The 14,989-nt window shown below is 41.3% G+C and overlaps 1 protein-coding gene across 4 annotated transcripts in view; it reads right to left on the bottom strand.

Moving 5' to 3' along the window:
• The window catches only part of ITPR2 (inositol 1,4,5-trisphosphate receptor type 2), a 264,777-nt gene that overhangs the window by 17,903 nt on the left and 231,885 nt on the right, over window positions 1–14,989 (bottom strand). For all 4 annotated transcript variants that reach the window (XM_030477958.1, XM_030477953.1, XM_030477954.1 and 1 more), the window contains 3 exons: window positions 11,435–11,562; window positions 9,492–9,657; window positions 8,062–8,222 (listed from right to left, as the gene is read on the bottom strand). In XM_030477958.1, the coding sequence (XP_030333818.1) occupies window positions 8,062–8,222; window positions 9,492–9,657; window positions 11,435–11,562 (455 nt within the window). The remainder of the gene's footprint in view (window positions 1–8,061; window positions 8,223–9,491; window positions 9,658–11,434; window positions 11,563–14,989) is intronic.

Raw genomic sequence — 14,989 nt, 5'->3', positions numbered from 1 at the left:
ATGGACTACCTACAGAAATTAACTTTTTTTTTTTGAACAACAGGAAAAGCAACAACAGAAAAATAATTCAGTACCTAGCAGCAGGAAAAACACAACGCTTTGATTTACTCTGTAAATGTAAAACTAGATAACACTTTAGTATATGAGGGGAAAGGGACCTCCCCTCATATATCCAAGCAGTGGTTGAACCTGTGCAAAGCACAATTCGAGTTCTATTGTTGTGACTCTGTATCACCACTCAATAGCTTTGAGATTCTCTGTGAATTTGAGGCAGGCCTTGAGGCAGGACTTTCTCTGTGATGAGGTACACCTAAACTGAAGCCCTGAAGCCCCTACAGTGCCTGCGTCCATGTGGAAGGATGCAGAGTGCTGCATTCTTACTTGCTCTTCTAGTTTGAGCACAACAAAAAATGGGAGCAGTAAATCATCTATTTAGGCCTATTTCTTTAATTGCTTATTTTAGGAAAACCCAACTGCAGACAAAATTGACGACGTACTTCCTAGGAAATTAGACCGTCAGAAAGACTTCAGATCTTATTTAGCAGCCCGTTTTTGTGCTCTTGGTATTACTGCCATGCTAAGTAATTACTCATAATGTGACATGCATCATATCAGTCTATTAAAACTAATTAAGAAAAAGTTGCATAGCTTGATGATATGTACATACATCTCATCCTTGCAAGTTTTGCTTTGATTACATCTGATAGTTTTTGGAGGAAGGCCAGTTTTAAAAAGTAAAACAAATTAGTCTTAAAAATGGGAGCATTATTAGCTTTCCAAAAGTTATAAAATCCCTGCCCCACTCCAGCAGAGTATTTGTGTGCACAAATCCTGTAAGCATTTTCAAGTCCATCAGTTGCCAGATCAGCCACTCCATGTTGAACTAGAATATATGATAATGAAGCCTCAAAAATACAGTTTATTTATAGCGAGCCAGCTTAAGAATGGAGCTCACCGTCTCTAGCAGATTTAGCTGAAGGTGCCCTTTCAGCTGTGTGCCCTTTCTTCCTGGTGATATTTTCCTACCTACAGAGAGGCACCAGAATTGGTACTGCGTCCCCTCCTCAACCACTGCAGTTCAGAGCGGTGTGACTTCAAAGGCCATCAATTTTCACATCAGTACTCTGGGCTGCGAACTGCAGAATCTCAGGAGCGAACAAACACGTTACTTGTCCTTCCCCCTGTGCTATTGTGGTTAATTGCAACAGAAGAGTATGGTGGACATCTCGGGGAGGAAACTTCTTACAGCAAAACAACTAGAATCACCAGAGTGCATGCAAAAAACACATAGAGTGTCTTCCTGACAACTCAAGTGTCCCTTCTGCAGCATTCATGTTACCTTCAATTGGCATTTCTCTGATTTAGGTCATTCTCTCTACTCGTACAGTGTTTAGCAATATTCAGATGTAGTAAGTATATATATAGACTAGAGATAAAAATCAGCAGGGAAAACGTTTGTCTCCAAAATTCAAAAATACGATAGATAACAGAAGAGAAAAATCCTGGATGTCAGAACTTCTTTTCTTCTCCAAAGAAGATATATTTTAAGAGCTGAGATCAACAGCCCTCTTAGTACATACTATTTTATTACATTCTTTGACAAAAATCCACAGCAGTAAGGAACAGCTTGTTCCACGAACCCTGCTCCTCCTCACCTGCCTGCTGTCATCATGCTCTTCCCCTTTCTGTATGGCACTTTTTCACTGCCTTCACCTTGCCTGTCTGTATTTCCTTGGGACCTGCCTCCACCAGTACCTCCATGTGGCCCCACAGGGAGGGAGGTCCAGTGCGTTCCGTGGGGATGGCCACTGAACACGTTGAACATCAGGCTGGAGGTGCGCACCAGGATTTGGCATCAGTGAAATGACTTTATGTTCACTAACCCTGGGACAACCTCTCACTGCCCCAGGGTGTGAAAGGACAGGCAGCCAGGCTCTCGACCCGCAGCTGTCGGGCTCTGCAGGCTCCGCTTGGCCCACACTTTGGCTGTTTCGACAGTCAGCAAATTCTGCTGAGGTTGGCTAAAATGAGAAAAATCCCTCTGCAGGCCACACACGCGTGTGTCAGGGACTATGCGCAAACAACTCTGTCTCCGGAAGGGAGCTTGTCCCCTGTCCCTGTGGCTACGCTGAGGGAGTCACAGCCTCACGGAGCGACTCTGGCCAGGATCTTGCAGTCATACTGCTGAGACTTGAACCTGGTGAGCAGCTATGTGCTGTCACACCTCACATCACACCTCCACTCCTGAGGTGGGAGCACGGCAAAACACAGAGCAGGAGGGAGAAGGATGCCGAGGGAAAAGGGCTAGTGCTGCCCAGCACACAGCATGGGCAGAATGACAACTATTGTGAGACTTCTCAATGGCTCATTTGGCATTCTTCCCAGAGCTTCTTTTGAATTTAATACCCACTTCTGGGTATCTAATAGAAAAAGAGGCAAAAACATGAGGCTGGAGGTAGAGAGAAGAGAGACAACAGCACCAGCTCAAGGGAGCACTAAATTCAGTTCCATTTTCAAACTTCAGTATTTAAAAAACCCCAACAAAACAACTAGAATTTTTAAAAATAGGTAATGTATTTTTCCTCGTGACATGGAAATGGCCATAATATTTGGTAAATACTTCTTTCATTTAATAATTTAAAGCAACAAAAAAAAAATTTTAAGAAAGCTGACACCTTCAAAATATTTAAAATGAAGTAGTTAAAATATTTTGTCACATTACCAATGACAGGTCATTGCTGTGACACAAAAATGCTTTTAAAAGAACTGAATAAGATCATCATCGATCAGAATTTCAGGCTGCTGTTGCTCAACCTGTCTCTTCTACTTTGCCCTTAGGATGTTGATGGGAATTTTGCTTTTGATTTCAGTGGAAGTGTTGGGATCCTGAGTAGCCTGAAGAGAGATTTAAGACTAGGAATTTGTCTTTCAGGGGGGACACATTTACAGATGAAACAAGATGTAAAGGAATACTTTTAAGATACTACCATAGTATAAAAGGCTTATGGTCCTAATGGCCACAATGTGAGGAAAACAGAACCTTAAATTTTCCTTGCCTTGCTTTAGGGAGATGGTCTAATGCATGGCAGTATCCTTTACTCTCATGAACATAGCCTGGTTTTAGAGCAGTTTTCAGCTGATTGAGGAGTTGTGTAATTGCACCAATTACATCCAATTACATAATTAAAGTAAATAAGTAATAATATAATTACGTCTGTAATTCTGTAGTTATGACAGGTAGCACTAATGCAGATAAAATCCATTATGAAACTTGCTAAGAACTATGGACAGGGCACCTGAAAACAAAACTTTTAGGGCTTCATTTGCTAAAGTCTTTCATTCTTCCAATGGGCAAAATTATTAATTTAATTACTATGCCGACAGCCTTTTATTTTTGCAAATGAATGGAGGCACAAATCACAGGCTAATTCATAGCTCTGTTTTGCTGCAAAAGAATCAGTAACTAATCATCTACATTTTTTGCCTCCATTTATCTATTTACAGCTACCATAGCTTAGGTGAAATCTGCATGTACAAATTGCACCTCTGAAAAGAGAAGTCTAAAAATATGGATGTTAACCTTCATTGTTCCAGTTATTGCATTAAACTGTCTCCTCTGACAAATGGACACAAGGAATATTCAAAGATTGCTGTACCGATGTAATACAAGTTACGTGCATCTCTCTGGGTTTGCTAGGGATGGTATGTCTGGTCAAATGGGTCACATAAGTTTTTTTCTGCAGGCATGAAAATTCAATAGGGGAATCATTCATGCAGGTTCTCAGTGCAAATGCAAGGCATGTAGCCAGCTTTTCAAAGTTTCTGTCTTTTCAGATATTGTATAATACCTGCCTGACTTCATAAAAGAGTCCTGGATAACAAACAAATAATAAAACCTACTGCCCTGATTTAATATTCATTAATATTTCACCCGATAACTGATATAAGATAGTGTGCAAGAAGAATGGGCATCACTGGAAGATCTGAAGTGCTTTATTCCCACCAACGTCTCCATAAAGTAACTGTCTGAAAAGCTAGAGGTGTATAAACCATATGTCGTTTCACAATACGTTTTATATGCTTGATGCCTTTTTTTAAAACGACAAAAAAAAGAAAAATAAAAAATAATACCTTGCTTTATGAAAGCTGCATAGCTACTGATTACTTCTGTCACTGCTCAGAGCAGTACGCTAAGTAATGAAGCAAATATAGAGCTGCTGGGAAAATCGAAATCACAGGGAACATTACAAGTTTGTAGTGCTGATGTCCACAGTCCAGAGGAAGAAAGCAAAAGAAGTTCTCTGCTCCAAGGTCTTTTGAGGCCAGAGACATGCAAGATAATAGGAATGCCTTGCAACAAGCCACCCCTGGAAGAGCGATACAAGTGAACATGTAAACCTGCAAAAAACCTGCCTTTGAGTGACAGGTGTGTACAACATCACTTACAAGTTTCTTTCTCCTTCCTGAACTGGAAAACTGAAAAGTGCAATTAGATGCAGAAATAATTCCCATCCCTTTTGGCACCCAGCCTTTCAAATAATATTCCAAAGTAAGAAAACCATAGTATTCCTGTTTTTTTCCAGTTCTCCTACCAGCAAGCCTTCAAAACAGATGCTTCACTGTTTGCTAGAGCAATGACATAAAAAAGACTGAGAGTCATAATATAGACAGTCATATATTTGGGTCCTGATGAGTCTGGGCAATGGAGAAAAGAGACTATCAGAAACAATAGATGCTTCCGCTGATACTTAATCATGATACTTATTCCGCTGTTACTTTTTGTAATACTTTGCAAGACAGTAGTAGACAAGTACAAATAATAATTGGTTCCTAACTACAATGGTAGGGGTAGTGAGGATGACACTTGTCACTGAACTCTACTTTCTATTAAAGTTACTGCAGCATACTCCAAAACTTTGACCTACATGTATTTAAGGATGGATCTGAACCTTGAAGATTGGATTTGATTAGAAATTCTAAGTAATCCGGCTGTGAAAACACAGAATGTGGGTTTGATCCATTAATGCTACAGAAGCAGCCATAAAAGGCATACCTAGTCATAATAAAAACTAGTAGAGTTAAGAGAGCTTTTCAGGAGTACGATTCATAGAGTTTTTTCAGCCATATTCTGTATCACCAAAAATATAAAATCTCATTCCAACTTGACCTCTTCAAAGAGGTCCTGAGACTGCCCTGTTCTTCCAACCACCCTATTGTTATAAATATTTGTCACATTCCCATACAACCCCTAGTGAGCCTCATTCAGTAACAACTCAGTTCCACTGGCAAGCCCCAGTTCCCTTCTGAAAGGTTCATTTGAAGCCTGCTCTCTTGTGCCAGCTCCTAAATGGGACTTGGTCTCTTACCAGGAGCTTGGTCACCTCTCCCAGCATCACAAAAATGGTCACTCAGCATTCAGGCTGTCCCAAAGTCTGAATCAGCTTATCTCTTGTCTTCAGGAGAAAAACTGTACCTGAGGCTTAATTTCTGCATGGAATGTAGTACATCTCACATGCTCGTCGTGTCATTTCATTACTATCATGGTGTGTTTGAAACACACCAAACACCTGCGCTACATCAGCTCATACAGCTGACAGCTGCAAAACTACCTCCGAGTGTTTTCCTTTTGACTCGTCTTTTGGTCCTAAGCAAAGCTGTATCTCTTCTTCCAGTTGAATATCATACTTCCAGAATACTCCACTCTTTCCGTCAGATTATTTTCTTTCCTTTCGTAATATTTCTTGTACTCTGTGGTATTAGTAATCTCTGGCTCCAAGTGAGACAGTCCTTTTCAGTTCATTTAAGTAGTCTCAGTTGCTTCTGCTTTGCAGCACTAGTATTTCTGCAGCACACCTTCCCTAGATTTTGTACTCAGTAATTGAAATTACACAAAGATACAATTACTAATCCCACACCAGCCATTTGTAGTTTGTTCAAGCATTTGTTTCACCATTTTTCACCCACTCCTCCACTTCCTCTTCCATTCCATGTAAACTTTACACTTCTAGGTCCATATATACCTCTCCCATCACCCAAAACAACCATTTACTTTATATATACCCATGGAAAAATCAAGCCTTCCTTCGAAGGATTTAATAATCCCAAAATCTGGATTATTACTAACCACTTAAACCACCAGCATTCTGCCACAGAGGAACAGGGGCTTTGAGAAATCAGTTCAGTGATTGAAGTCACATGTATTTTGGTGCTTTTCTGTTAATATTTTAGATATTCAAACAGGAGTTTCCACCATTAATTCAAGCATAAAATACATTAGTGAATTACATCAGAAAAATCAAACCACTGCTGCCACAGGATGAATACACTTACTATGAATATTAATGCATCCCTGGAATTAAACATTAATACTTAACATACATACTCACAAAGTTTATAATCATATACACATTGGAGGGAGAGGAAGAGAAGCAGAGAAGGAACAGACAAATTACATACGCCCTGGAGTCCACAAATTAAAGTGAATTTCTCAGACAAGCTAAAATATTTTCATGTGTAAGAGGACAACTTGCCACTATGAATAATTTCTTGTAATGGAACAGAGGATACAAGTGTTTGTTTTAGTTTTTCCATCTCTCCTATCATACTGTGGAAGTGTAGATCCATTACTGCCTAATAGTATAAATGCCCTGAGCTGGGTAATGAGATTGATGGTTCAAAATTTCCATGGATGTAGGCTGTTCCTCTGCACCTGAGCGCTGAATTCCCACCACCTGCTGCACCACCTTCCCATGTAGTGGTAATAGGACTTACCAAAGCTCCATTTCATTACGGTATTCAAGCATGCACTCCTGTCTAAACATGATCCATCCCACTAATGTGAGTTCTTCAAGGTAAGCCCTGTGTAAGCCTGCAGAGTGGTTGGGAGTCGTCTCCTCTAATTTTGGCCAGCTCCTAATTAGGCATCTTGTCTAAACTAATCATTTAGGCTCTCAATGGAGTAAGAAAGGCAATGCCAGGGTGAGTCACCCCAGCTATCCTAGAAACCTTGTCTTAAGGCAGGATGAATAACCCAGCTTTCTGCACCAACAAGGCAGGGAGCTGGGATCAATTTAAACCAAGTTCCTGACTTGAAGACAGCTGAAGTTAGAGGAGAAGAATCTTCCCCTTGGCTAAACTGAGGACTAAAAGGGCACTCAGCATCTCACTAGAGAAGTTGGTTGGCACATATAATAAAAGGCCTGACGAGGGATAACTGAGCAGATACTCTCAATAGCAGTGTGGCTCCAGAAATGCATAACAGCAAAGCCTGATGTGCATTGGTCACACCCACCTCTGGAATTCAAACATATGCCAGCTCTGCAACCACAGACCCTGGCACAGGCCCTTAGCTGTGCAATAGCTGCAAAGAAGCCCATGGGAAGAAAATGCTGCACCAGAATACACCAGCAGGTAGGAAGGATTCCTCAAAAATGTAGCCCCAAGCCTGTCAGCCTAGATAATCCATCCCTTTCACCAGAATGAATCCTCTTCGGTAGCAGGCTGGAAATGAAATGTAATTGAACATCTCTCTGTCCCAGTGTCATCAAATTTCTCTCTCTGAATCCAAGTCATACTCTCACTGCTTCACAAGGCAGTTTCTGCAGCTCTTCAAATCCTGCAGCAGCTCTTCTTGGTCTTTTCGATAGCTTGTTCAAAGCATTCATAGGAGAAAAGCCCTAGCCCTCAACACTGACCCTGTGTTTCACTGTTCAGCAGGATATGTTATTTTTCTGGACAACAGCCCAGAGATACTGGACAAAGCCAGAGCAGCAGCAGATGTTATGATGCATGCTCTTGTGCCCCTGGTTTGGCTAATGAGGCAGCAGGAACCACAGAGCATGAGAGCACGAATGCCAAACTGGAGGCTATGGCCTGTGCCTTCATCTTTTACATTATGTTTAAGACTGGGCTTTGTTGCAGACTAAGACACGTGAAAAGATCTTTAAAAATACAGATCGATGCCTCCTATTGTTCAGAGAGAGGGAAAAAGAAAGATATTCTCTGCTCTAGCTGCAAGGAGCATCTCTCAGTTGCATAAAGCCTGTGCCCAAATTGACTTACCACAATCATTTGCGCCACGTAGCTCTCCGGGCCAGTGTATTCAGTTGGATCTTTAACTTTGACAAGAACTATAAAGTACAAATAATGCCACATGTTGTGTTCTGACTTTATATGCTCCTCAAACGAAACAGTCTTGTTATCAAATTTGTCTCTCTCCAGTCCTGCAAAAAGACATGGACATAAAGCAAAAAAAATAAACTTCAACATAAAATATGCAAATCTTTTAAATATGTTAGAGAAAGGAACCTAACTTAATTTAAAGGATCATAAATTTGAAGGATCTTAATTTAAAAGCTGTAACCACATACAGTAACTGCCAGGCAAGAAATATCAGGCCAGAAGGCATTCCTGACAGAATTCTTTCAGCGCAGCATTTATTCTCTTTTGTGATATTTCCTCTTAATAACAATAACAATATAATAAATATGTTACAGCTTTACAGTGCCTTCTATGCTAAGGGCTATAAAGTGCTTTACAAGTGTTGGCTCTGCTTCTTTCTAAATCTACACTGGTAAGCACACAATGTGCAATCTAGGTCCTGATCTTGCAAAGATTTATGTACACATTTAGCATCAGGCACATGAATAGTCCCACTTAAGCTGCAGTGGGATTGTTTGTGCGCTTAAACCTAGCAGAGAGTATGAATCTCTGCAGCTTTGTAGTCACACGATCTTTACAGAGCTGTAGTCATAAGAAATTTTTACATTTTTCCTGTAATGGGTCAAATCTCTGAAGAAGGATACCACAGTGTGGAAGAACAGGGTTCATAAATGTTTGCCTTTGTGTTACAGCTTTCCTCCCTGGATCTCTTGTGGAGCCTTCCACAGACACTAAAGCTGGTGTGCTCTGCACAACACTCATCCCTGTCAGTACAAGAATGGAAACACCACCCAGTCTGCAAAAAGGAAGGTATTTCTGAAGTTCCCTGGGGGAGTGAAGGTCTGCCTGTTTGCAAGTGCACCTCAAAGAAAGAGTGATTTATTCATGGGTTTTGTGGGGATGATTTTAATTTAATTCTTTTATTCCCTGTTCTGTATCACCTTCTGAAACAGGCAAATTTTGCTGTTGTTACCCTTCTGGAATGCACTGTGCTGTGAAATAGCAAGCTGTACTTTCATCTGCATCACGCCCTGTGAAATAAAGTCAGCAGCTGCACCATCTCCATTAGTAGCGATGATGCGAGTGTGAGACATAGCTCTTCTCCCTCAGATCCTGGGTGGAGACTGCGAAGCCACCTCTTAGCAAAGGTAGCTTTTGACTCATAAACCTAATCTTTTTCTTACTGAGATGGAAGAAATCTGGAATCAAACTGACATTTTTACAGACTTTCCTCAGGAGACAGACCCCTTTGTTCCACACTTTATTTATTGAGGAGTAGTTAATTTTACTCCTTTCCTCATCAAATGTCTCAATAGCTCAGTAACACCTACCACAGATGAAACAGGTTGTCTTTAGTATTTCCTCCTTTTTCTGCTTTTCACTCCTGAGATCAGCAAATGTATCAATAATGACTCCAAAGATTAGATTTAGAACAATAATTATGACAATGAAGTAAAACAGAAGATCATAAACAACTCGTGCAGCAAACAAGGGCTCCTGAAACAATAACAAAGTTGCAAGAAGATATAAAAATAGTACACCTTTAAAATATTAAACAACATTTTCACATTAGTTCATGCAAAGCTGTGCATCTTTTTTTCCATATGCCAAATTCTGCTAGCCTTACTCACAGAAATAGAGAGGGACTACCTATGTGGCTAGGCAAAGAAGATTTGGCTTCATGTGCTCTTATAGCACTGGGACTCCTGTTGTCCATTATGTTCCACACAGCATAAAGAAGAAACTAGCTTTTGTATCGGATGCAGCATAGATGCATTAGTGTAGTGCTTGACTGATAATTACCTTGCCTGTACAGAAATAGGGATGGATATGCAGTCTGTAGTACCCACTGAGAGCAATGATAGCTCTTTTTAATACTGCCTTGTGGCATATAAGGATATGCTTACGGAAGGTCTTTGTGGAATACTCCAGTCCAATATCAAGTTTTCACACCGAACAACTGGAAGCCAGGGGAGCATGCTTGTGTGATGCCAAGGCCAGGCTGCTATACTCTGTGCCCAAGCAGTGCATGTTAATGGTTTTAACACTGTGCTAACACAGTCACGTCCGTAAACTGGCTCAGAGTGGGCAGGTATAGCAAGTGTCTCTTGAGAACGCAACATGCAAACGCATACAAACATACACGTGTGCATGCACACACACGAGGGCTCATATTCCCCATTTCATCACACTCTTGTTTTTACATAAGAGCTACCTTCCATCTTGCAAAGGCAGGACTGGACTCCCATTGACACCTCTGAAAATAGCAAAGGTGTTATGTGGCAAACAGGAGGTGACAGTCAGTGTAAGGAGGAGGAACATAAAAGCCAAGTCTTTTTCTTCACCATGACATTGACTTGGCAGTCACTGATTTTGTCAGTTTCCCACACATTCATTGGGATAATCGTGCTTCCCTTTGTGAAGTGCTTTAATGTAGTTATCTGCTAAGTGGCAAGTGTAATTTTCAAAGTCTGTAAGCATTTACAGACTTCATGGGGATGGACTATGTATATAAGATAGGACCTAGATTCTTACTACCAGTGCAAAGAGCTCTTCCATCCAGATCCAAGTTATTTGTCTCTGGACTTCTGTAAGCCCTGCTGAGATCTTACTTGTGAATGTAAACCTTGTGCAATGGTGTGGCTTACCAAGCAAAGGGCTGCTTGATTGCCTTTATGTATTTTGTTACTTTTGAGCTTCAATAAAAATGCATAAAACCATTCAAATATTAAGAATAGTCCTTGAATGATTGAATTTGGAGGAAACTTCTGGAAGAGGACATATACCATAATATATGAAATTCTGTCTTGACTTTGATGCTAATTGAGTACAAGTAAACAACAGGACCTATTCCAAGGCAGATGTCATGCTGCATTTCAGCTAAAAATACACCTTATATACTACAGTGGAGAGTCTTGACATATACTCATGAATCAATCCCTTTCAAAAATTTACATTTATAATTCCTAGTGTAATAGAAAAGTGATCCAATCTAGCAACACTTCTTAGCAATGCTTGGAAGGTTACAATATGCTCCGGTTTTCCAGAAGAGATAAACTACTACTTAGAGTTCCTTTCTTCAAGTATCATCGTCACACCAAGCTTAGCTCTTCTCATGAAATAGTCCATCTGGGATGTAAAAATGACATGGATAAATCAACTGTGTGACATTAGAGCAGACTAGATACAAATACTGTCTATTACTTCCAAAAATTGACTCTGGCATTCATGAGATGAATGGGGAGTAAGGCATTTACTCAGCCAACGCACTTACATCTTTGGAAGGCTTTCTGAGCACGTCTCCCACACCACCACCATTTCGCAGGCCTTGGTTTAATACGGTCACAATGCACATGAGCAAGGTGTCACAGGTCCTTTCTATTCCGTCCTCCTCCTCTTCACCTGCAAACAGGAGAGCAGCAGCTTTAGGAACCACAGCATCAAATAATTACTCATTAAACAAAGCCACAATTCTGTATTAGAGAAAGCAAGTGCAATACACATCTGCCTTTCATATTCTTCAGCTAAAATTTCACTGATCAACCCTATGCATTTGCACTGCTGGTGACATACTTAGGCACATCAGGCATACTTAGCCTGAAGAAAGGCAGAGAAAATCCCAAGCAGTTCTCCCCCCAGTTAATGATCCAGAGCTGCCACCTCTATTCATGGGAGCACCCCTTTTCCTTGCAAGTACTCCCACTGGTTTTACTGTGACTGCTTTTTCAGTGGGCCTCCTAAATGAGCAGCTGACACAGAGGAGAAGCAATATAAATGCAGAATTAGAAGCACATTTGTAAAAGGATTGTCTTCCTGTGAAATCATTCGTCTACCTACTCATGTAGAAGCCAAGTCATGTTAGCATTTCAAATCATTAAGGATGGGCTGGCTTTTATACGAGCAAATCTGTCCATGATCTTTCTACTAGCACACGTGCCCAAGCACAGGTCTGATATATATTAAATGAAAGACTCACCCTGACCTCAGCTTGAAAACTTGGATTCTATTCTTATCTCTGCTGCAGAGCTGCTGCGTGGTTTTGGCTGAGCCACAGAGGGTACTATTGTGCAGGAGATATTTGAACGTGCAGAGGAGCTGGGCTGGAACACCAGTCCCCGGGGAAACTTCGTCTGCCTTGGCCAGAATTCCTCCCACCACCACTCACCCCCATGCTGAGGCTGCATTGAGAGCCTCCTTTTGAAGAGCCCTGCTTGAGTTGTTCCCTGTGTCCTGCTGGCTTGCACTGAAGGGTCAGGGCTGTGATTGCCATTTCTCCTGCCTTCCCTTCTCTTTACGGATACATTTGCTTAAGCAGTGAAGGCAGCAATTCTCGCTTGGTTTGCTTCATGCACTTATTGTAACATAGTTTAATAAATAACAACATCCTGCTGCGATAGTTAACTGAAACAGCATATTTAACAGCCCCAAACCACCACATCTGGGGCACCGAGATAGACTATGATAAATTGAATTGACTGAAAGCGCTCACATTACAGACAAGCAATTTGGATTTAAAACATAGGTTCCCAAATTGTGGTGTATGCATCACAATTGGTATTTGCAGAACAGAGCTGGTATCTGCTGATTTTGCCACCACTGCTTTTGCTATGCAAGCAAATTAAATGAGAAAAAACTCCTGATTTAAGGAACTCTTAGCAAAGAGAAAAGCAGAAGCAGACATCAGGATAGACTTCCCTGCTAAACTGTAAGGTCATTACAGACATTACTATGACTAGTAACTCCAGATATAAAAAAACCCAAAACTGCTTAAATATTGAAACTGAAAGGATTGAGACAATAAACCTTTTTTTCCCCATCGCATCTGGAATTTTTTTACTAGAACAGTGATCTTAGTCATACCAACTAATCTTGTTTGCTTTTTTAGCTCCTTCCAAACATTACTCCGTCATTTTTTTTGGAGTTAATATCTGTGCTTGGGAAGATAACCATCCACAAGATAAATTAAAAGCCCTTCTAAAAGCCACAGCTTCTATTTCATTTAGATAACTACTGGACAAGATTTTCACTGGTCACAAGACCAGTGTCAGGGACTGGAAACAGTAGATGGTCAGATTCTGGTGAACGGTGAGGATAAACCAGGGCTGAGAACTGGAACCTGCAACACAAGAGAGAGCTGCCTACTAGAAACCCTAACTCACAACTCTCCATGTCCACTGAGATGTAAATTCAGAGCAAGCTTCAGAGAAATGCAAGCTTCAGAGAGACTCATCAGCTGACTGGCACATCTCACAACACAGAGAAGCAGCATCCCACATTGCACCCAGAAGAGCAAGCTCAGGTTGCAAGTTGTTTGCCAGAGAATCAGACAGCAGACAGCCCAAAGTTGTCAGAAATCTCTAGTGCATTAATATAGGCTATGGGGAGTGTACAGATGTCCTTATGTCTACTCTCCTTCCACTCCCACATGTGGACTAACAAGAGCTATCTTCTCTCTGGGAGCCAGGTAACCCTACGGGCTCATGTTTTGCCTCAGTTGGTTTGCTCTGGCACTTAGCAGCACGCATAGCATAGACTCAGCCCCTGCCAACACAGACTATGTCCATACCACCAAAATGAGGGGATCTGTAGAGTGAATTGTTGAGAAGGACCCAGTATCGACACTAACTGAGGTCCAGGGGTTTTACTTGAAACCACCTCCAGTCTGATGAGTGGTCCATGAGTGGCTACACAGCATTAGGTAGGCTGCCATCTGATCAAGTTTAATTCAAAGGTAATGCAGGTTAAGCACTAAGACCACCCCACAGTGTTAATCATGAGGCAGTAAGTGAGATGATAGGAAGCTTTACTTCAAAAATCCTCATCTGGTGACCCCCAGCTACCTGGCTTCTGGGCCTGATTTCCAGCACAAGCATAGGCAGGAGAGACACAAGTGCCCACATGGATCTAGGTGAATTCACACAGAGCAGTACCAGGCCTAGGAGTGGAATGAGTCTTTAAAAATGTCCCCTTTTACAAACAGGTATCTGTACAGCTTTCTAGCACAGGTCTTTGTGGGCTACAGAACATAAAAAGCCATGTACTGTAGGCTGGGAAGTTCCTTTAAGTGATTAAGCATTTCACCAGGCAAAGACTTAAGTGATATGGAAAATGCCTTTGGAGTGAAGAGTGGGAGACTCCCGAGGGAGGTAAGACAAAGTATTTTTATGCTGACAGCTCAGTGCAGCAGTGAGGAAGCAGGCTGCAGACAGGGGATGATCTCTGAACAGAGCAGACTGGCTCCCAGCATGAGCGATGACTGAGCACACGCTCAACCAGTGAAACTCAAGGAAGAAGTGGAATCTCATCAGAACAAGTGATCAGCAGTGACCTGATCTGAAAAGCAACTTATTTATGTCTCCACTCTGGACCTAAGAGGCACTGGGAACATATAATGTTTCCTGCAGACAGCTGTGGACTCCTTCATGCTGCTACAACATGAATTTCTCAAAATCTCAGGCTCTGCATTCCACCAGTCATGCTTTTGCCAGAAGGGAGACTGTCCCAGGAGAAGACCGAAGGCAGGGTACTACTTTTTGACAGGTGACTCACTGGCAAAGATGAGCAAAACTGTTCTTGCAGAATGTTGTTTTTTTTAATGTTACTGGATAAATAAAACTTCTCCAAGATTAGGTGACAGTACACTTGGATGTTTTGTACAGCCCCCTTTAATCACTGTTTAATTTAAAATAAATAGTATCCAAACAATAAGAATTGTGAGATTTCTATCATTTAAAGAGCTTGGCAAAAGCCACACTGCGTCTCTTTTGACTGATTGATTACTCTTTGAATGCAGCAGCTTTGCCAATAGCTCTTAGACTGTTTTCTCTAT

The sequence above is a fragment of the Strigops habroptila genome, chromosome 3 (assembly GCF_004027225.2).
Source record: "Strigops habroptila isolate Jane chromosome 3, bStrHab1.2.pri, whole genome shotgun sequence".
In the NCBI taxonomy this organism is placed as follows: domain Eukaryota; kingdom Metazoa; phylum Chordata; class Aves; order Psittaciformes; family Psittacidae; genus Strigops; species Strigops habroptila.
The sequence above is the reverse complement of the archived record's forward strand: the minus strand, read 5'-3'. Positions and strand labels throughout refer to the sequence as shown.